Source organism: Notamacropus eugenii, chromosome 1 (assembly GCF_028372415.1).
Source record: "Notamacropus eugenii isolate mMacEug1 chromosome 1, mMacEug1.pri_v2, whole genome shotgun sequence".
NCBI classification, from domain to species: Eukaryota; Metazoa; Chordata; class Mammalia; order Diprotodontia; family Macropodidae; genus Notamacropus; species Notamacropus eugenii.
This window is the reverse complement of record NC_092872.1, coordinates 265,948,311-265,971,668: the sequence shown is the minus strand read 5'-3', so window position 1 is coordinate 265,971,668 and position 23,358 is coordinate 265,948,311. Positions and strand designations below refer to the sequence as shown.

The 23,358-nt window shown below is 41.3% G+C and overlaps 1 protein-coding gene across 6 annotated transcripts in view; it reads left to right on the top strand.

Annotated features, from left to right (window-relative positions):
• LOC140517508 (solute carrier family 22 member 15-like) overlaps nucleotides 1-23,358 on the top strand; it is a 229,343-nt gene that overhangs the window by 19,074 nt on the left and 186,911 nt on the right. For 5 of the 6 annotated variants that reach the window (XR_011971612.1, XR_011971613.1, XM_072628843.1 and 2 more), the window contains one exon: nucleotides 12,376-12,508. Coding sequence is in view for 4 of the 6 variants with exons in the window: in XM_072628843.1 (XP_072484944.1) it covers nucleotides 12,376-12,508 (133 nt within the window). In the remaining 2 variants the exon portion in view is untranslated. Of the gene's footprint in view, nucleotides 1-3; nucleotides 8,216-12,375; nucleotides 12,509-23,358 lie in introns of those variants that run through there. The other variant, XM_072628844.1, reaches the window with a different exon arrangement.

The following is a 23,358-nucleotide window of genomic DNA, read 5'->3' as shown; positions in this document are numbered from 1 at the left end:
AGTAGCAAAGCAGCACGTTGTAAGCCCTACATTTCTTTGTCCCTTTCCCATGAAACTCTATTTTTAGAGGACTTTGAAAATGATAAGCCTGTCTGGATTGCCTAGGCGGAGACTGTGTGTACAGATATAGATTGTGTTCTCCTTGTAAATGAATACAGAAAGACTCTGTGAGTAGAAAGCATCATAAGCAGTAGAGAGGAAGGCGTGTTAGAGCTGGTCAGAGGGCCTGGGTTCAAATCCCAACTCAAACACTTCCTACGTCACCTGGGGCAAGTTACAACCTCTTTGAGCCTCAGTTTCCTCATCTGTGGAATGATGATCTCTGATTCTATGACCCAGGTTCAGATCTCATCTCTGACTCCCTATGTCACATTGGCCAAAGCGCATCAGCCTTCTGAGCCTCAGTTTCTCCATCTATAAAACGAGGGGTGGGTGGAACATTAATAAAGACAAAAGTGGAACAAAAACAAGCCATCTCTGAAAGACTTAAGAACTCTGATAAATATAATGACCAACTATGATACCAAAGGACAACAACGATACACGCTTCCTACTTCCCATCTCCCATCTGAGAGGTGATAGAGTCAAGATGCTGAATGAGACATACTTTTTATTTCATGTGTCAGTGGGGACTTTGTTTTATTTGACTATACATATTTTTTGTAAGAATTTTGCTTTGGAGGTCCCGTCTGGTTCTAAATATATGATCTTATGAAATACACATTAGCTCTGCTTTAGTATACTAGGAATGATGCTTCTGCCTCACCAATTTAGGGGAACGATTTAGGGGAAATTCTTAGTAAATCATTCATATGGCTCCTTTAAATTGGTCTCTCTGAATTTTGAATTGCTTGCCACTGAGAACAGCTGGCTGCCAGGCAAGAGGGATTATTAAGCAGATTTCACAAAGCTTGCTTGTCTGAGCCAGAGCATGATTCAAGGCTTCCCAAAAACATCTTTGTCCCTGTCTATGGTCTGTCTCTCTGGCTATATTTATCCCCTGGCCTAGATCGAAGTCTCTCTGGTGAGATGCTTTGTCAAAAAGCTTTTACTTCCTAATGCACATTCTGCTGTGAGCAAAGTCCGGGAGCTGCAGCTAATAGAACCCCGCGTCAGGATCCATGCCTGCATCAGGCCTTTCGTGATGCTAATCACCATTTGGAGATTGGGGGAGTGGGAGCGATTTATCATGCTGTACTTATACCAGAGGGCGTCAGGGTTTCTGGGAGAGCAGAAAGGAGGAAATATGCTAAGCTAGTGTTTGCCAAGTCTGATTTCATAGATCATAGAGCATCAAATCAAAAAATGACCTGCTGGAAGTCATAAAGGTAGTGACAAAGGAATGATTGAACCTTAATCCTGGGCTCTTTCCACTGTACCTAGCAGAGAGTTGAGAATAGAGGTCATCTCCTCCAATCCCTTCATTTTATGGAGACCAAGAGAAATTGACTGATTTGCTCAAGGTCCCACAGTCCTCTTCCCCATCTCCTCTGCCTTACCCTCCCTACCCACCCCTCTTCTTTCCTTCCTTTCCCTTCTAGAAGGAGTTCATGGAACTCCTCATGAGCCTTTTGGTCTTGGAAGTGTGTGATGCACAAACACAGACGATCATAATGCCCAAGATTATACATGATTAGGGTTTTGGAGAGGTGCAAAACAAAGTGCCACATGAAATCCAAGGAGAAAGGTCAGCCTTGAGCAGAATCAGGAAATTCTTTAACTTTAAATTTAGCTTTAAAGGATTCAGCCTGTGGGAAGGGGAAGAGCAGGATATTCCAGACAGTGAACAGCAGGAGCAAGGGTTTGGAGGCTGGAAAAGTCAAGGAGTGTTTGAGGTGACAGTTTGGCTGGAGACTACATAGAGGAGAATACCATGAGATAGAGTGGCACCAGACAGTGGAGGGAGGGCCTTGCATCTCAGGTTAAGAAGTCTGAACTTTGCTGAGGGGGCAGGAAGGAACCATTGAAGATTTTTGAGGAGAGGAATGGCATGACCAGATCTATGTATATTAAATAGTATCATATATAGGATATGTAAACTATGTCCCACATATAAAGGCTGGGTAGGCAGGAAGAAAGACTGAGTGTGGGAAGAAAAGATTTTGAGTTTTGTCTATCCTAGCTAAATTCATAGGCTTACCACCAGAGTTTGACTGTCTGGTAATTAGTCCCACTGCAACTCATGAAAACTGCTAAGGCTTTGGGTTGGTAGCTTCTGCCTTGATTGAAGGGCTACCCTCAACAATGAAATGAGAGATTCTTTCAAGTGTATTTATGATCTGTTGAACTTTCAGGAGGAGGAATCAGGCTCTCAGACGTGGAAGAGACCATTGGATCTTAGATCCACTGTCAGAAAATACTTAGAGACCATTGAATCCAACCGTACCATTTTACCAATCAGGATGCTGAGGCCCAGAAAAGTGAAATGATTTGCCCAAGGTCACACAAGTAATAAGGAGCAGAGATAGGATTTTGACCCAAATCCCTTGATCCCAGGTGTGGGCCACCTCCTGATTTCAGATGTCATCCAGCCCAACCCACATTTGACTCTTAAATTCCCTTCAAGAAATATCCTAACAAGTCATTGTTTAGCTTTTCCTTGAAGTTCTCTAGGAACTGGCAGCTCATTGAATCTCTCCCTGATCTCAAGTTGCTCAATGCCTTTATTAGGCAAGATAATATATAATATAATATAAATAGCATAACACAACAGAACACAACACAAAATAACATAACACAATACAACACAAAATAACATAGCATAGTCTAATATAATATAATACATAATATAATATAGCATAATATAATATAATACAATATTATTATTTTTAGGAAGTTTTTCTTTACAAAATAAACTGCAACAGAATATCAACATTCTAAAGCACTTGGGAATCAGTGAGCTACAAGATCATAGAATCCATTTCTATGCTGTAGTCTTTGTACGTAGGCACTTAATAAATGTTTTGCAGTAAATTTACATGAAGGTTTAGAAAAAATGACAAATATGTCTGTCATTCTTGAAGATGCATCCCTTTCATGAAATAAAAAGAAGTCATTTTCTGATCATCTGATCATCCTGAGTACATGGGCTTTGACAGGATAAAATATCAAGTTCAAAAGCATTGATTAAGTGCCTACTGTGTGCTAAGCATGGGAATATAATAAGAAAGGGTTCCCATTAACCAATCAACAAACATTTATTAAGTGCTTACTATGTTTTGGGCATTTTAAGTGCTAAGAATACAAAGAAAAAACAGAAAAAACATCTTTCCTCAAGGAATTTCCATTCTAATGGGGAAGACAACTTGCATATAAGTACAGAAGGTGCATACTGAATAGGTAACAGTAGAGGTAGAAAATGCTAGCCCTGGGTCTGGCTGGGCCTGGCATCCTTCAGCAGATGGCATTTGAACTGAGTCCTGAAGGAAGCCAGGAATTCCAAGAGATGGGGAAGTAAGAAGGGAGAGCGTCCAAAGCACGAAGACGGAAAATGGAGTGTTCTGTGTGAGAAAGCGCAAAAAGGCCCTGGAAAATGAAATTTCTCGTATGTTAATGCCTCTTTTAAATAGTGGTTTTATAATATGGCTTGGTAAATCTTTGCCCCCAGTACAAATGTAACAGGAAAAAAAAATCGTGGTGTGGAAAAAGTAGCATGGTTTATAACCTTAAAAAGGACATTTTAAGAAAGACTGATCTAGATGGTCTGGACCAATGATTTCTTGGCAAGAAAACTCCTTTTATTAATATAGTTTAGCACTTTTTTTTTCAGTTTGAAGTTTGAGAAATCAAAGGGAGTTGAGATATCAAGTGACTTGCCCAGGATCATGCAGCCAATATGTATCAAAGTTAGTATTTGAACCCAAGTTGTCCTGAAAAATCCAACCTATAACTTTTTTTTTTTTAACCCACAGCTCTTTTATCTGTGTGGGAATCTTGTGCTACAGAAACTTCCTTCCATTCATGTAGATGTGGCAATACACTTAGAGTGTCTTACTTAGGTGCCTGGGTGGTTCAGTGATTTACCCAGTTGTAGCTAATCTGTATCAGAAAGGGGACATGAACCCATTCTTCTTAGCTCTGAGGCTGACCCTCTAGTCCTTATGTTGGGCATCCTCTCTGTACTAAAATGAATAACATGGGTGATGAAATTGATTCTCAGGAATGGAAAAGAGAAAATTAGCAGTTGGCATGTGGTGGGCATCTGAGTAATTTAACAAATTGTGAAAAAATGTCATTTCAGGTTAACTTAAATGTGGTGAGGCAGAATACCTTAGCAAATTATTTAAAACTGGAGAGATGGGGCTGCCTCTTTTCATAAGCTTTTTGGCATCCAACCACCCATAGCTGGTATAGCTCTAGAGTTCTGTTCAATCCAACAAGTACCTACCACGTGCCAGATGCTGTGTTAGCTGCTAGAGGAAGTGATGATATGGAATATATGTAGATAATGTAGAAGTGCTGCTAGAAGTAATGCAGAAGTGATGCAGTGCCTACCCTCAACGAGTTTATATTCTGCTAGGAATATACCTAAAGTGATTTGTCTCAACATGGATCTGATGGTGCTGTACCCCTGCCTAATAAACCCCAAAGGCTCCGTAGTGCCTGGGAGAGTAAATACAAAACACTCTGTTTGGTATTTTGGCATTACTCTCTACTCTTTGATCCAGGGACAATGGTCTCGTGGCTGTTCACAAACAAGATATTCCATCTTTCGGCTCGGGGCATTTTCTATGGCTGTTTCCAATATTTAGAACTCTCTCCTCCACTCTGGCTTCCTTTAAGTCCCAGCTAAAATCTTGTCTTCTGCAGGAAGCCTTCCCTAACCCCTCTTAATTCTAGTGTTTTCTTCTGTTGAATGACTTCCTATTTATCCTGTCTCTAGCTTGATTTGTATCTATTTGTTGAGGTATTGTCTTCCCCCCAATAGACTGTAAGCTCTTTCAAGGCAGAGACTGTCTTTTGGCTCTTTTTATATCCCCAGAACGTAGCACAGTGCTGGAACATAGTAGCAGCTTAATAAATGTTGATCAGTTGATTATTTTAAAAAAAACAAAAACAAAACGATTAGTTGTTTAGAAACACCGATGGGTGGCCAAACCTTCCTTTCTACATGACAAGTGCAGAAAGATTCATCTTGACCTTACGGTCCTAAGACTGCCCCTGTCTCTCTCCCTTATCTACAGAACTGTTGCTCCTTGTAGCTGTCTTCCCATCTCCAGCTGCCAAGTGCCTTGTTGAAAATGGGCCAATTCTTGATGCTTTCCAGGTTGAAGAATCATAAACTCAACATGTCTAAAATCGAACTCATTCTCTTTTCCCTCAAACCCTCCCCTCTTCTGAATCTCCCTAGCATTGTTGGTCAGCCTTAGGTCTTTGGTATCACCTTTAACTCCTCACTCTCATTCACCCCATATCTCGTGTCTGTTTTCAAGAAATGTTGATTTTACCTCTACAATATCCCTTTCTCTTGAATCACACAGATACTACCCTGGCATAGACCCTCATCACCTCACTCCCAGATGATTGCAATGTTCTTCTAACTCGTCTTCCTGACTCCTGTCCTTCCCACTCTGTCCATCTTCCACTTGGCTGTCAAATTGATTTTCCTAACCAAGCAGGTCGAAAAACATCACTCTCCCCCCTACTCAGTAAATTCCAGTGGCTCCTTATAACTTCCAGGATTACATATAAGTCCTCTATTGGGCATTTAAAACCTCCAATCAGCTGGGCCTTTCCTACCTTTTCAGTCTTAGACTTTGTTCCCTTCCATAGACTCTGTGATCTACTGACCTAAATCTTGCCCGTCCTCATCCACTCTGACTGTCCCCAGTGCCCTGTTTCCTCACTTTTTTCTGGCTTACTTCAAGATTAAGCTAAATAAACCTGCAAGAGGCCTTTCCTGGTCCTGTCTTATTAACATCTTTCCTTGTGAGATTACTTTCATCTACACTATGTAGGTCTTATATACCTAGCTATTTGTATATTGTCTTTCAATTAAAATGTGAGCTTCTGGAGGGAACGGACTGGTTTTGCTTTATTTTTTAAAACAATATTTTATTTTTCCCCCAATTACATATAAAAACAATTTTTAACACTCATTTTTTTTTAAAGTTTTGAGGGCCAATTTTTCTCCCTTCCTTCTTCCCCTCTGTCTTCCCTGAGACAGTAAGTAATATGATATAAGCTATGCATTTTGCTTTTCTTTTTCCCCCCATTCTTAGTACAGTGCCCTACACATAGTAGGTGCCTAATTATGGCACATAGTAGGTGCTGAATTAAAGCCACCATTCCTACTGTCTCAGAGTGCTACCATGCTCTGTAAACTGCTGCTGCTTCAGTGTGCCTTTAGAAGGTTGTTCCAGGGCCCCTGCTTACCACCCACATGTCTGTGTTAGCTCACAGTGAAGCTGTTTGGGAAAATCTGCTTTGCTACCCACTCTCTGCCCCCATGTTCATCTCAGTGGATCTGTGTGGAGGTTGATGGGTGCTTTGGAGCTGGCGCTGATTTGTGTAGTTCTGCAGTGGACTCCCAGGGTGCACCCAAGCAATGCTTCTGCCTCCAGGACCTGAGGCTGCTAGACAGGAAGGCCATTGCCCATGGGGAGTGGTTTTTCTAGGAATTGAGGGCCCCATCTTCCTTTGCCTGATTTCACATACTTACAGTGAAAGAGAGATGGCTAATTTAATAAATGGAGTCATCTGGCTGGAACTAGGAGTCTGGGTTTCTCCGCAGATGAGAAGCACAAGTCCTTTAGTAGCAAAACTGACCATAGTCATCATCTAAGACAATCCCTATGTTAGAGAGGGCTGCAGATCTTTTCTTCCATTTGTATTTGGGACATTATAGGACCACAGACTTAGACCTGGAATAGGACTTAGCAACCATGTGGTCTACCTCCCCCACTTTTTTTTTTAAACAAATGAGGAAATTGAGACTAAGGAAAATGATTTGCCCAAGGTCACATAGGTCATAAGTAACAGAAGAAGAATTTGAACACAGGTCCTTGGACTCCAAAGTCAGTGTCCTTTTCACAGTACTATGTTGCAGGGATTTTCATCAAAGTCCTATGATGTCTCATAGTGGTATAGATTATAGGATTATAGGATTTATAGGATTATAGATTTAAAGTCAAAAGGGTTTCCAGAGATCATTTAGTCCATCCCTTTCCCCATTTTACAGATGAGGCAACTGAGGTCCAGAGAGGGGAAATCAACAAGTCAAGTGAGTGAGAATTTGTTAAGTACCCACTATGTGCCAGGCACTCTGCAAAATGCTGAAGATGAAGAGAAGGGCAAATATAGTCCCTGCTTCCAAGGAGCTCACAGTATAATGGGGGAGACAACATTTGTATAGACAAAATATATACAGGATAATTTGGAAGTGATCGAGAGAGAGAAGGCTTTAGCATTAAGGGGCATAGGAATGGCTTCTTGTAGAAGGTGGAAAAAAAACCCCATGCAAAATAAACTCCCAGCTGAAAGCTGGGACATGCAGGAAGCAGGGGAAGGCAGGAGGTGGAGATGAGAGAGAAAATTCCAGGCATGGGGGCACAATCAGTGAAAATGCTGGGAGTTAGGACACGGCATGTCTTGGGTGAGGAACAACATGGAAGCTGATGTCCCTGAAATGCAGAGTGAACAGAATAAAAGGTGAGAAGATTGAAAAGGAGCTGGGTTATGAAGGGCTTGAAAAACCAACCAGATTCTGTGTTTGATCCTAGGTCCTAGGGGAACCACTGGAATTTGATGAATAGGGAGGTGGTATGTTGAGACCTGCCTTTAGGAAGATCATTTTAATAAGTTTAGCATGGACAGGACTAGGGCAGGGAGATCCACCAGAAGACTGGTCCAGCAGTGCAGGAGTGAGGTGATGAAGGTCAGGCTGGGGGCAGTGCCAGAGTAGATAAGGGGTCATATACAAGGAATGTCCCATAGATGAACCAGCAGGACTTGGCTACAGATTGGATATGGAAGTGGAGGCAGGGAGAGGAGATGAGACAGAGTTGATTTGACTTGCCCAGGATCATACATTGTAGATGTAAGATTTTAACTCAGGTCTACTGCCTTTAGATCCAGCACTTTTTCCCCTGGATTATGGTGCCTTTCTGCTCAGGTGACCCGGAATAGTCACAGGTTGTGGGACTGCCAACCTTATGAGACAACCCTAACTCAAGAGGAACGTTACCAGAAGACTGATTGGGAAGTGATGGATTTGGTGAGCCACAGCAATACACAGAGGTGATCTACTGAGTTGTAGGCGGGTGTGTGAGCAAGATAAGCTTGTGGAGGACATAGCTTCACTGATGAAATTCTGGATTCATGAACTACTGAAGTAAACAGGTCAATCAGGAGCTAGGAGGCACTCCACCTTGCCATGGTAATGACTGAAGTCTGGGCTATTCACTAAGTGTCTGGGATTGAATCCTAATCTGTGTTAGGAAATGTGTGGCTAGGCCTTTCTGTATCCCTAGTGAATAAAACTGTATAAATTATAAAAATTTACATTTATATAGCACTTTCAAGGTGATCATGTACTTTGAGCCTCTCAATAAATATCCCAGGAAGGTTGGCACTACAAGGATTATTCTTTCCATTGCACACAGGAGGCAACTAAAGCCCAAAGAGTCTGTGCCTACCCTCAAGCAACTTACAGTTTAATGGGACAGACAATATGCCAACCACTATAAACATACAAAATATACACAAAGCTACCCGATAGGGGAAGGAATTAGCAACTGGCAGAAGGCAGAGGGATTTTTGGCTTGTCCAGAGTATGACAGGTGGCAGCAAGTACAGACTATAAACTGAGGTTTCCTTAGCTCCAAGGCTATGACTATGCACCCCGCCTCTCTAAATTTTTAAAAAAGATATGATATCAATGACCTCTAATTTACAACAGCTAGAATTTAAATGTTTCTTCATTTTCATTCCCTTTTTCCATTTCTAAGTATTAAAATACCTCCACCCAATGTCTCCAAGAAAGATTATATAGCTACATACAACTATTTAAGTTTAAATAGTTTAAGGGGAAAGCCTGTCTTTACCTTGTAGTCAAATGTCCAGGGTAATTGGGTTTTGAACAAATTGGAGACCTTGACAATTCTTGTGATGTCCTTGGAAATTCCTGTTAGGGTAATCCTGAGCCTTGCTTAGCTAGAGACAATCTCCTCAGTAGTGACCACAGTCCCCGGCTTCAGGGACCCTTTCTTTTTTTTAAATAATTATTTTATTTGTTTTCAATGTTCTATAATCATCTCCATATATCTTAGATTGTTTCCCCTCCCTCTTTCCTCCCCTCCCTCCCCACTCCCTCCCTGAGATGGCTTGCAATTATATAGGTTCTACACATACATTCTTATTAAACACAATTTCACCATAGTCATGTTGAATAGAAGAATTAACATGAATGGGAAAAGCCATAAAACAAAACAAAACAAAATATAACACAAAAGAAAATGGTCTGCTTCATTCTGCGATCCACTTCCATAGTTCTTTCTCTGGATGTGGAAAGCATTTTGCCTCAGAAGTCCATTGGGAATCTTTTAGGTCCTTGCATTGCTATGAAGGACTAAGTCTAAGAAAAATTCCTCACACACTGTGGTTGTTGTTGTGTACAAAGTTTTGGTTCTGCTTCTTTCACTCAGCATCAGTTCACATAAATCTTTCCAGACCTCTCTAAAGTCTTTCTGTTCATCATTTCTTATAGCGCAATAGTATTCCATTACATTCATATACCACAATTTATTCAGCCATTCCTCAATTGATGGGCATCCCCTTGATTTCCAGTTTGTGGCCACCACAAAGAGAGCTGCTATAAATATTTTAGTACATGTGGGACCATTTCCCATTTTTATGATCTCTTGGGGATACAGTCCTAGTAGTGATATTGCTGGGTCAAAGGGTATGCACATTTTTGTAGCCCTTTGGGTATAGTTCCAAATTGCTCTCCAGAATGGTTGGATCAGTTCATAACTCCACCAACAATGAATTAGTGTTCCAACTCTCCCACATCTTCTCCAACATTTATCATCTTCCTGTTTTGTCATGTTAGCCAATCTGATAGGTATGATGTGATATCTCAGAATTATTTTGATTTGCATCTCTCTAATAATAGTGATTTAGAACATTTTTTCATATGACTATAGGTAGCTTTAATTTCTTCCTCTGGAAACTGCCTGTTCATATCCTTTTGACCATTTATCAGCTGGGGAATGACTTGTATTCTTGTACATTTGACTCAGTTCTCTATATATTTTAGAAATGAGGCCTTTATCACAGACACTAGTTGCAAAAATTCTTTCCCAGTGTTCTGCTCCCCTCCTAGTCTTGGTTGTATTGGATTTGTTTGTGCAAAAACTTTCCAATTTAATGTAATCAAAATTATCCATTTTGCACTTCATAATGTTTTCTATCTCTTGTTTAGTCAAAAATTTCTCCATTCTCCATAAATCTGACAAATACACTATTCCTTGCTCCACTAATTTGTTTATAGTATCAATCTTTATACTTAGTTCATGTACCCATTTGGACTTTATTCTTGCGTATGGTGTTAGGCATTGGTCTATGCCCAGTTTCCGCCATACTGTTATCCAGTTTTCCCAGCAATTTTTGTCAAACAGTGAATTCTTATCTCAGGGACCCTTTCAGGAATGGTCCCAGGAGATTGTATTCTATCCTGGGGGAGTCACCAAATTTGAGAGTTGAAAGGGAGCTCAGTGACCACCTTGTCCAACCCAGACCGGAAAAAAGAGTTCCATGTAATAATAACAGACAGCTTTTATATAGCACCTATGTGCCAGGCATTGTGCTAAACTCTACAAACATCATCTCTTTTGGTTCTCACAATGACCCTGAGAGGTAGATTATTATTCCTATTTTACACTTCGGGAAACTGAGGAAGACAGAGGGTAAGTGATTTACCTAAGGTCATACAGTTAGTAAGTGTTTGAAGCCAGATTTGAACCCAGGGCTTCCTGAGACCATTTCTTCCAGACCCATTTCTCTGGCCATTACAACCCCTAGCTGTCTTCCCAATAAATAATTAGCCATTTTTTGAAGATCTCTAAGAAGGGGCATCCACTACCTTCAGAAGCAGTCCCCCTTGGGATCAGCAATAATCGTTAGGAAGTGCTTCCTGACCTCAATCCTAAATCTTACTCTTTGCAGCTGCCCCCTACCCCCAATGCAGTCATAGGCCAAAAGGTCCCCAAGAAACCACATTAGTTCACAAGGAGTGATCCCAGAGTTTGCAGAGAAGGGTACATTAGATCAGATCCATTCTCACCTAGTACTTCCCAAGCTGAATTTACTGACAAGTCAGGGAGGCTCTTGGCCCCTGCATGTTCCCAGATGCTTTGGCAAAATTATTATAGGCTTGGCAATCTCTCTGCGACCTTTCAAATTCCCCATCTGCAAATACTCACATCTGTGTTCCTGTGTGCCTAACTTGGGAGTGAAGTAGATACCAGGGGAACCTATCAAGAGGGATAATATGATTTAACTTCACTTAAATCACAAGCCTAGCTAGGACTGATAGATTTCTGGAAGCCACTCAAATGTGCAGAGAAACTGAAGTGTTTTTCTCAGCCTCTCATATGACGTGTTTTATGTCTTCTCTTTCATCTGTCTCTATCTTTGTTTTTTCTTCTGTCTTTCTCCCTCTCTTCCCTCCCTCCTATTCTCTCCTCTTTTCTCCTCTCCCTCTCTCTATCTTACCGTAAGAATAGCTTGATAGATAGGAAAAAAGCTCTATTTTTGTTTGTGTATATGAGGGAAGGAGAGAGAGAGAGAGAGGATGAGAGAGAGAAGGGAGAGGGAAGAGGGAGGAAGGGAGGAGAGAGAAACAGAGGAGAGAGGGTGTGGAGGGAGAGAGACAGAGGAGAAAGACAGAGAGGAGAGAGAGACAGAGACAGAGGAGAGACACAGACAGAGAGACAGAGAAAGAGGAGACAGACAGAGAAGGGAGAGGAAGGGAGGGAGAGAGAGGAGAGAGACAGAAAGAGGAGAGAGAGATAGAGGAGGAGAGAGACAGAGAGGGGAGAGGAAGGGAGGGAGAGAGAGGAGAGAGAGAAGAAATCCATGAATTTGAATTGTTTTTCCAGTGATTCATTTATCATAAGAGGGAAAGGGTTGGCAATGGGAACTATTTACACTGGAATGGCTAAAGCCCATTAAGAATAGCTCTCTGCTCTGCTCGTCTGGGCTAAGGATGCACACCCCCGTCCCCACTCTGTGGAGCTTCTGTTAGAGAGAGAGCCTTTCCCAGCTCCAGGCTGGTGCAGTGGCTGTCAGGTTCCAGGCGGTTCTCAGATTAAATGTATGACATCATCTCTGAAAGAGAGAGAGGCTAACATGGCACTTTCCTGCTCTCCACAGTGGTGCTTAATCGAGCAGGAAGCCTATAAAGTGAGCCTGGCGTCATCTTTGTTCTTCGCAGGGCTGCTCATTGGAAACATCACCTTTGGCCCATTGTCAGATAAATTTGGCAGGAGGCCAGTGTATTTGACAGGTAAGAGACTCAAAGTAGTTTCTTTTTTTCTGAAATGTCCTTTCCAGGGAACAACCAATCGGCAGACATGATAGGAACTGAGTATGTGAATGAATAAATCAGTGAATGAAAACACTTTTATTAGGTGCATATTATGTGTCTGACACTGTACTAAGAATTGGCAGTACATGCCTCTGTGCCCCTAATGGCTCTCCTTATGAAGTTGGGGGAAGGGGAACCAAAGGATATGAGCTCAGGGTAAGCCTCCAATCTAGGGTTCTGTTAGGGAAGCAGCATTTCCTCTTCAGGACACAAGGTTCATGTTCCCCGTCCTTGCTTTCTACATTTCTTAAAATGAATCTTGAGAGGTTGGTGTGACTGTTGGGAGTTTTAGACCTCTGTCTAAGGTTTATAAGCTTAGGGCATCCTGACATAATGCCAGAGGCTGGGCATATCAAGGGGAATTCCTTGGAAATGCTCTAGGTCCACTGCTGCAGGAACCATGGAGACAGGAATCAGATAAAGGCAAGAGAAGAGATGCTGTTTTTTCATCCTTGAGAGGAGAATGGTATCAGGGATTTGGCCATATAGAAGTTATTATAGGAGGAAAATGGGGTTGGGGTGGTCTTCACCTTCCTCAACCCTTATTCAGGGGGTCCCACTGAAGGAAAAGGGGAGTTTCTTTGGTTGCTTATAATGGACTATAGGAGCTCTGGTCCTGCTAGTTATACAAGGTGGCAGGGAAGGACCCCAGTACTGAAAGGGCTAGGTTGTTAGGACTGCTGCACGGGGCACCCCAGAGTAGACAGGCCAGAGGTCAATACAAAATACAAACAAGCAAGATAGTCTCTACTCTCAAGGGCTTATATTCTAAAAAAGGAAGAAAGCTCATATAAGGGAGGGGTAACTGTGGAGAAGTGTTTTTGGACAGGGTCAAGACATAGGACAAAAGATTGACACATCTTTTCCAGGATTGGTACTGTTGATTTCATTACTCCTGTCAGAGCTGGAGTTGGAAGTGGGACAAAGGTAGACAGGTACATCAATATGGCACAGGGATGGCTGGGGAGTGGCATGATGGGCCTAGGCCTGGACAAGATAAGGAGAATGCCCCCAATTGATAAATGATCAAGTTTCCAGATGAAGAAATTAAAGCTATTTATAGTCATATGAAAAAATGTTCTAAATCACTATTGATTAGAGAAATGCAAATCAAAATTACTCTGAGAGACCACATCACACCTATCAGATTGGCTAACATGACAAACAGGAAAATGATAAATGTTGGAGAAGATGTGGGAAAATTAGAACACTAATACATTGGTGGAGTTATGAACTGATCCAACCCTTCTGCAGAGCAATTTGGAACTATGCCCAAAGAGCTATAAAATGGTGCATACCCTTTGACCCAGGAGTACCACTACTCGGTCTGTATTCCAAATTGATCATAAAAAGGGAAAAGAACTCATGTGTACATAAATATTTATCGCAGCTCTTTTTCTGGAGGTCAATAACTGGAAATTGAGGAGAGGCCCATTAACTGGGGTACAATTTGTGGTATATGAATTTAATGGAATAGTATATGAGCAGGTGGATTTCAGAAAAACCTGGAAAGACTTATATGAACTGATACTGAGTGAAGTGAGCAGAACCAGGAGAACACTGTATACAGTAACAGCCACATTGTACAATGACAAACTTTGATAGACTTAGCTCTTCTTAGCAATGAAAAGATCTAAGAAAGGATCTGCAGATCCAAGCAGACTATTTGCTTTCTTTTGTGGTTTTGTTCTGTTTCTTCTTTCTCGGGCTTCCTCCCATTGGTTCCAATTCACATGACTAATGTGCAAATAAAACAAAAAAGCTAAGTAGAATGCTCATGGCTCATGTTAAACTTGTGGTCCTCTGAAACACCAATTTTTTTTTTCAGATCAATCACTATCTAGTCACAACCTGCCCATCTTGTACTTGTGAAGTGAATTTTTAAAAAATTCAAGTGTATTCCAAAAAACCTAAGCTGGAAAATGCCATCCACATCTGGAGAAAAAACTGGAGTCTGAATGCAGATCAAAGCATACTGTTAATACTTAATTTTTTTGGTAGTTTTTTTCTTTTTGTTTTCTTTCTTCTTTCACCTCCTGACTAATATGGAAATATTTACATAATCACATATATATAATTGCTACCATTTTGGGGAGGAGAGAGGGAGGAAATTTTGAACTCAAAATTTTATTATAGAAATGGATGTTAAAAATTGAGTTTACATGTAATTGAAAAAAATACTATTTAAAATGGAATAAAAATAAAAGTCCATGTGTAGAAGCTTAGCTGGAGAAGGAAATGGCAAACCACTCCAGTATCTTTGCCAAGAAAACTCCAAATGGGGTCATGAAGAGTCAGACACAATTGAACAACAACACCCACAACAAGAAGAGAATCTTCTGTTATTTTTACCAAATTTCACTGTATTCGGCGGGAAGCCTTGTCCTAGACTGTTGAGATTTTTTTGCACACTGTCGTCCACTTGCAATGATGTCATTGGTCCATGGCTGACTCTAGACCACCTTAATCAGTGAATGGGAGACCCAGTTCATCATCAATTGTTAATTAGAAGGCATCATTCCCTTGTTCTAATACTGTGATCATGTTACTTCTGTCAGAAGGACCTTCGAATGTTTAATTAAGTGTTAGATGTAAGCCACTCTAGTCAGGAGCAGCTGCCTTTGACTTCTTATCGTGATATTAGGAGAACCAATTTCCTCCCAATGCACTCAAGGATTGTTTTGGGGGTGAGAAGATAAGTGAGAGCTGCCTGAAAAAAATTGTACAGATGACTTTAAAAAAAAAAAACAACATTTCAGGGCTTACCCCTGAAATCCTAATAGTTTGGCTTGTTTGGAAATATTTATTTATGCCTTTAAACCATGATATAATCTGGCCCTCCCTCCCTCTTCTCCACTTCCAAACCTTTAATGACTGTTAAGTGTTGGCACCTTCCTAAACCGAATGAACTGGGACTTGGGGATTTTCATTAGCTCATCACTGGAAAGGACAGTCATAAAATGTGGATTTACATTCACTTAAACTGTAAGTCACTTACCACCAATAGAGTCAGAATGTCATTGCAGGGTGTCTCCATCTCTGGATCAGGAATGACGACTGATGCAATTGCTTTTGTTCCCAACTGAGAAGAATTAGGGGTCTAATTCCTTGTGTGAAAGTGCTTGAGTTAGTTTAAATCCCAAATTTCACAGTGCCCAAGTGAATTTTACTATCTTTACTTATTACATGTCCATGGATGTAATAGGTACCTTGGAAGTTAAAATCTAATGGACAAATGGGCCTGTAACTGACACACAAAGGTCTTCTTCAGGTCTTCAGTGGTTCTGTGATCTCATCAATGTGTATATTCCTTTCATCAGTGCTGATAGCAGTCCTGACCCATTGTTGTTTATGTTCTCCCCTAGATTCACCATGGAAGAGTCACTCAACATGCTAGAAGTCTTCCTTAGTGGTTTTTATTTTTTAAGGTTGATAATGGAGTCCTTTAAGATCCCTCACTCTTGTCCCATGACCAACTCATCACCTTTTCCATCCCATATCTCTTTAGATATGTCTCTTATGTTTGTTTCTGAATATTCATCAACGAGAGCCCATCATTTGTCTCTGCATCACCTTTGGGCTTTACATGCACACACATACATGCACATGCCTACACCTCCTTATTTTTTTCAAGTCCTGCCATCTCCATGAAGCTTTTCTTGATCCCTCCAACTATTAGTATTCTTTTTCCCTGGTAACCTTGTGTTTACTCTGTGTTTATTCTTCATCTACTTATCTATATGCATACTGTCTTCCCTGATAGAATGGAAGCCCCTTGGGAGCAGGGTCCATCTCAATTTTGCCTTTGTCCAGTGCTCACCATAGTGCCTGATATATGATTGGCATTTAATAAATGCTTATTGATCAAGTTGATTATTCTGCATATCTTAGTTTTCAGCTATACAAATGTCTCACAGATATGCATGGGCAAACAGATTACATGGTCCTAGGGGGCAAGGACTGTGCTGCATATTCCTTTTATATGATGGAGTATTAGATTAGTTCAATTGGTTAATGTGTTTCAAGCCAGAAGGCACCTCAGAGTTCAACCCCTTCGAGAAAACTGGGGCCCAGAGAGGTGAAGGCACTGTCCTGTGGTCACATAGGTAGTAAGTCAATAATAGAGCTGAAACTCGAACTCAGGTCCCCTCATTCCAAACCCAACTCTCTTTTCACTGTGTCACCATTGTTGATTTCACTTGTCTATATAGAGCAGAATCTCAAAGGTAGAAGGGACCTCCTATATCCCTACTCAATCAATCAGTCAACAAGTATTTATTTAGTGCTTGGAGATGCAGATACAATCTAACTCAAGGGGCTTAATTTTGTTGGGGGTGGGGGTGGGGAGAGCACATATACATATAAATTATGGAGCAGTCCAATAGATACAAAGTAGAGAGGGAGGGCACTCGTAGTTTGGTGGGGATCAGGAAGGGTTTCCTACAGGAGATGATGCCCAAGGGGTTACCAAACTACTTTGCTGCCTTAAGGCTCATGAAACTGTTCTGGCATAATCTGCTAAGCTGTGGTTCTCCCATAGGATTTTTGAATGTTGGGAAATCATAAATAGTGTGGTATCATTAAAATATCTAGAGTCAGAGGACCAAGCCTCTCCTTAATACTGTCATAACCTGGGGCACATCACTTCATCTCTCTGAGTCTGTTTCTTCATCTGTAAAATGATGGGGGTGGACTAGTTGCCTTCTAATATCGCTTCCATCTTTAATTCTCTTAGTCTGATGGATTCATCTCATCTGTCATTGTATCCGAAGGGTATAAAACACTGTCCTTGTACCCTAGGAGGCTGCATGACCTTACAGATTTAAATCTATGGTCCTGAAAGCATATTTAATTAACTAGATTCCACAGGAGCACATGGTATGAACCTTGGATAAGCACGATCATCTCCCTGAGTTATCTCTTCAGGCTTGGGTCCTTCATCCACTTCTCCGACATGGGCTGAAGGCCCTTCACTATATTGGTAACCTTCCTCTGCTGGCTCTCCTGCCTGACAATGGCCTCCCACAGAGCTGAATACAATGCCTCAGATGTGGTCTAACCAGGGCAGAGAGTTGAGAAATGATGGGGTCACAACCTCTGGACATTAAACTGCTCTTGAGAAAGTCCAAGATCATGTTAACCTTCTTGACTACTGTGTCCCACTGTTAACTCCTACTGAACTTACAATCCATTGTTAGAGAAGAAAGCAACAGAACTTGCCTGGATACGGGATGTGAAAATGCCAGATGTGCCCAAGCTTCCTGTTTTTCAGGCCTTTTAGAGGTGGGAGGGGGCATGGGTTGAAATGTCCTGTGGTTTAATGTATTTCACACACTTTTCTTTCTGTCTTTTTTCCCCCTATTTCCTGTCTACAACCAGAGTTGCTCCAAAAAGACCAATAGAAATTATTATCCTTTTTTTCCCCCCTTTTGGGGAAGATGGTTGTGTGTGCACTCTAAACTCTCTAGTTCAATGCTTGAATCCTTCACCCTACTAAATGATTACTGTCTGGTTCATGGCCCAAGGCAAGACTCAAACTAATAATTCCTTCTTTGTTTTCAATGTTCCCTTCCCTACCCCAATGGTTTTCCTCTTTTGAAAGGGGTTCTTTTAAGCATTTTTTAGTTAGTTGTGTACATTTGTTGTTTGACTGACTTCCTGGGCTTTGATCCAGCTCCGCTTAACTTTGTTTACTGGGTCCCAGAGTCTTCTTTTGAAATGGATGATTTGATGAACATTCCAGTTTTGGGGTACCCTCTTCAACTGTCATCTGGTCCAAACCATTTCCATATTTCACTCATTCTCCACTCCCACAGGTCTCTCCTCACCAAGCTCCTAAAAAGAAAAAGTTTTTTTTCTATTTTATCCATTTTTGAACATAATTACTTTTTCACTCATTCTACCCCATGCACATTTGTCAGCCTTTGCTTAAAACATTCCCTCTTCCATACCCAACTTAGCTAACATTTCCCCTTTGCCCCCTTAATTTCTGGTTCATTTGTAACCTCAGAGAGAATTTATGACTAACCAGGGGATAGGGAATCTGTGGCCTTGAGGCCACATGTGGCCCTTTAGGTCCTCAAGTGCAGCCTTTTGACTGAATCCAGAGTTCACAGATCAAATCTTTTAATACCTGTGGCTTCAAGACCACATGTAGCCTTCTAGATCCTCAAGTGCAGCCTTTTGAATCCAGACTTCACAGAACAAATCCCCTTAATAAAGAATTTGTTCATAAAATTTGTGCTCATTCAAAAGGCCACACCCAAGGACTTAGAGATTAATTGACTTGCCCAGGGTCACATAGCTAGTAAGTGACTAAAGTTAGATCTGAACTCAGATCTTTTTTTGCTCCAGGTTCAACACTCTATCTACTTCACCATCAATCTGCCTCTATGCGTAACTCAAGATAATAGAGTGTTTCAGATAGTGAAACTTCTCCATTTCTTAAAAAATATTCGAGTTTTTGACATTTTAGTTTGGTATTTAATGCTCCCTGCTGAGAATTTATGGTTGACTCTTTCTTCCATCCCAAATGTATTTTAAGAGAGGCAGTGAAGCTTAATGGATAGAGAGCTGGTTTTGGAGCTGAGTAAAAGAATAAGGTATCTCAGGAGACAGCAACAGCAGCCACAGTAGTGAACCAGGCAGGTTCTTCCATGAGCCAAACTAGGTCAGTAGATATAGAAAGCAGGGCTCCTGTGCTTAAAATAAAGGGATTCCCAGACAGTGTGGGCACCATGTCTTCTGTGGTGAGTGGGTGGAACGCTGGTGAGTATTCCAACGTTAGGAGCCTTTTCACGTTGTCCAATCTATGCCTGGGGGATGGCACAGACCAAGGGGGCTTGGGTTGGGTGATTAAATTCTGTGATTATATTTCAATAGGCTAAAGTTAATCCCAGTTAACGCTGCTGTCTTACGCTTCTATTAATGTAGTTAACTATTTTTTCTTACCCTACATGGAGACTTCAGTAATTAGGAAATAATGGAGAATGGGATGAAAGGGAGGAATTTTCTAAACAAGATGAGTGCATGAAATTCTTGATCTGATTGGATAATTCACACCAGTCTGCAGACTAAGGAAAGAATAGCACTGATAAAGGGTTTGGAGCAAGAAATGGTCAGTGGAAAACTCTCTGAGAGTCTGAGAGAAGCAGAGAAAGCTCTTTGGCTTACTCCAGAGTGACTTCTGGTGTTGGAGGGTGCACATAACATGGGGGCTGAGTGTTGAGCTGGAAGACACCCATGACATGGGGGCTGAGTGTTGGGTTTGACAGCAGCTCTTTTGCTCCCAGCTGCTGCACAAGATCAGGGACAGGTCAAGGAGTTTCTTATCTATTATGCCATTTTTGGATAGCTCTAATTGTTCTATCAGTCCTAAGTTTGTCTCTGCACAACATCTACCATTTGCTTCTGGTTTTGTCCTCTGAGATGGAGCCTTCCACACATGGAAGCCCTTTGAATACTTGAGGACAGTTATCCTGCCCTTTTCCCCTCCTCTTCCAGCCTTTTCTTCTACAGACCAAACCTTCTTAGATCTTTCCACCAATCCTCCATCCCCACCCCTACACACCCCTTTCAACCTTTGGCTGTAGGCATAGTAAACATATCAATGGCTCCTGGACGGGTATGTCTGTTGACAGCTCTCTGGATCAACTCACTGTCTCTGTGACTTCCATGACATTTCTTTCCCTGGCCACCATTTCCCCAAGGCAGAAACTCTCTCATTAACTATGCACTTAATCAATGCTTTTACATTCATTCATGTAGCATAAATTCAAGGCCCTTCACCATTCTGTTTGCCCAGCCATGAGCATTTGCTGGTTGATCAATATCCTTCCTCAAACGAATATGGTAGGTATTTCAGGTCTAGTGTGAGAAGAGTACAGACTGAGGGACCATTACCTTCTTATTCCTGGCTGCCAAGTTTCCGCTAACAATCATCACTGAATAAAGACAATGCCCATACTAATGGGCCCCGTGGGTCTGTGAAGGTGTAAACTATATGGGATGACTGAGGCACTTAGAGTTCAATCAATGTTCCTGCTTTGCATGTGAGTATAATACAAAGAGATAGTTATAATCGAGGCATTGAGTGGTAAGGCAAACCTTGGGAAAGCTCCTTCCTTGAATTGAAATGCATGATAGAAGAGGTATGTCAATCTGATTTCCCAGCATCTTTTAATTTCCTATGAAAATCATTTAATCTTTTCTTTATAAAAATTAATTTGTTTTCCATTTTCAACAATCATTTCCACAAGTCTTAACTTTTTCTCTCCTTCCCTTCTCTCTCCCTCCCTGACATGGCATGCAGTCTTATATGGGTTCTACACATACATTCTTATTAAACACATTTTCACATTGGTCATGTTGCATAGAAGAATTAAAATGAATGGGCAAAATCATGAGAAAAACCAAACAAAAGCAAAACATAACACAAGAGAAAACATTCTGCTTCATTCTGCATTCTGATTCCATAGTTCTTTCTCTGGATGTGGAAGGCATTTCACCTCAAGAGCCCTTTGGGAATGTTTTAGGTCCTTGCATTGCTGTGAAGGGCTAAGTCTATCAGAAACAGTCCTAGCACACTGCGGCTGATACTGTGGACAATGTTCTCCTGGTTCTGCTCCTTTCACAAGCTGTGGTGTATAAATGTAACGGAATACGATTGTGCTCTAAGAAATGATGAACAGGAAGACTTCACAGAGGCTTGGAAGGACTTACATGAACTGATGCTGAGTGAAATGAGCAGAACCATTTAATCTTTTCTTGAAAAGGGCATTTAATAATGTTCTGATTTACAATGTAAAAAAGGGGGTGCATTTTAATACTATTGTGTCTTACCATGGCTCATAATTTTGCAATTTGAAAAACAAATTTGGATAGGGAGTCCTCAAGTTACTAATAACTTGTGATCTCCAAGGTGGATTGTAAAATGTAGTTTCATGGAACTGGGAAACATACATTTCCCATAGAAATGACTACAAGTGGTAGATAGGTTCCCAGGCTGACTTATGTTACCCATTACACTCACAATAGAGGGTTTTTTTTTTGTTTTTTACCATATATTGGCAAGGAAAAGTACAGAGAGTCAATTCAAATCCCTTCTAAAAATATTAAGTACCTATTACATGAAAGGCACTCCACTAGGGCTGGAGATAAGAGAAAAATGGAAAACAGGCCATGGCCTCAAGCAGCTTATACTCTATTGTAAGGGAAATGAGAAAATAATCCTAAACATAATAATAACAGACATTTTTATATTTCTGGAAAGCTTGCAAAACAATTTGCATATATTGTTATTTCAGCCTCACCACAGGACATTATTATTCCCATTTTACATACAGGGAAACTGAGACTGAAATAGAATGATTGACTTACCCATGGTCGCAGAGCAAATAAGTGTCTGAGGTAGGATTTGTAGACCCTTCCTTATTTACTGATGGAGGCAGGATTTGAGCCCAGGTTGTCCTGACTTCAAGTTCAGCACTCTATCTGCTATGCCACATGGCATCACGTATGTGCTTTTACACTGTGTTGGCACTACTTCTCTTCACCACCCTCAGCCCTGCCTCCCACCCCCAACTCTCTGTAAAGTACCTTTATTTCAGTGTTTTGCTGTTATACATGTGTCTGATACTGCTAGGGGAGCAGAAGCACAGATTTTGGTCTCTACATTGGACAGTCAAGGTGAGATGTGGATGGGTCTTAGAGGACTGGGGAGGTCAGATGAGCTGGTCAAAGGTCACTCAGTGTGGAATCATGTCAGTTGGCACTCTAATTAGGCCTGCTGATTGTGAAGTACCCTCCCCCAAAGGAGGTCAGAGGTCTGTCCTGCTGTGGAGAACATGCCATCAAGGCTTCCCAGCAGTTTGATCAGCCTGCCTGGGGGTAGAGGACAGTGGAGTCCCAGTAAGAGATTAAAGGGCACAGGTTTCTTTGGTCAGGAGTCCATCATCTGTCAGCTACATCAAATACTCAAAGTCCATCTTCCTACTGATAGAATATAACTGTTCAATAAAATCATAGATTCAAAGATGGAAGACTTTCAAGATTATCCAGGGCCAACTCATTCATTTAAGGGAGACCCATACTATTAATTAAAGCAACTACAATTTAAAAAATATAAGGTTTTCATGTTCTTTTAAGTGTACTTACTCTCTCTTCTCCACTCACCCAGTCACTGACTTAGTTCAGGCCCTCATTATCTCTGATCTGGACTATTGCAACGGTCTCCTATTTGGTCTCCCTGCCTCCAGCCTCTCTTCTCACTCTGACCATGTCACTGCCCTGCTCCTTGAACTTCTGCTTAGTTTCTCTTTCCCAAGGGTCTCCCTACCACCAACTATTCTCCACTTTGCTGTTAAAGGAATTTTCTTAAGGTCTAGGTCTGACCATGCCACTCTCCCTAGACAATAAAGTCCATTGGCTCCCCATGACAACCAGGATCAAATATGAAATTCTCTGTTTGGTCCTGAAAGCCATTGGTAACCTGGCCCATTCCATGTTTTCAAACTCTTACTTTTCCTCCCCTCCATACACTTTGCTAAAAGTCTACATGCTGTTCCTTGCTAGCAATGCTGTAGTGTAGATCACTGAGTCTTTGCATCAGCAGTTACCCATGACAGGAATCCTCTTGTTCATTGCTTCCAGTTTTTAGCTTCCCTGACTTCCTTTGAGATTCAGCTCAAAGCCCATCTTCTGGGGGCAGGCCTCCCCTCAGCTGCTAGTGCCTCTCTCCCTCCCTCCTGTATATTTCTCGTGTGCCCCTA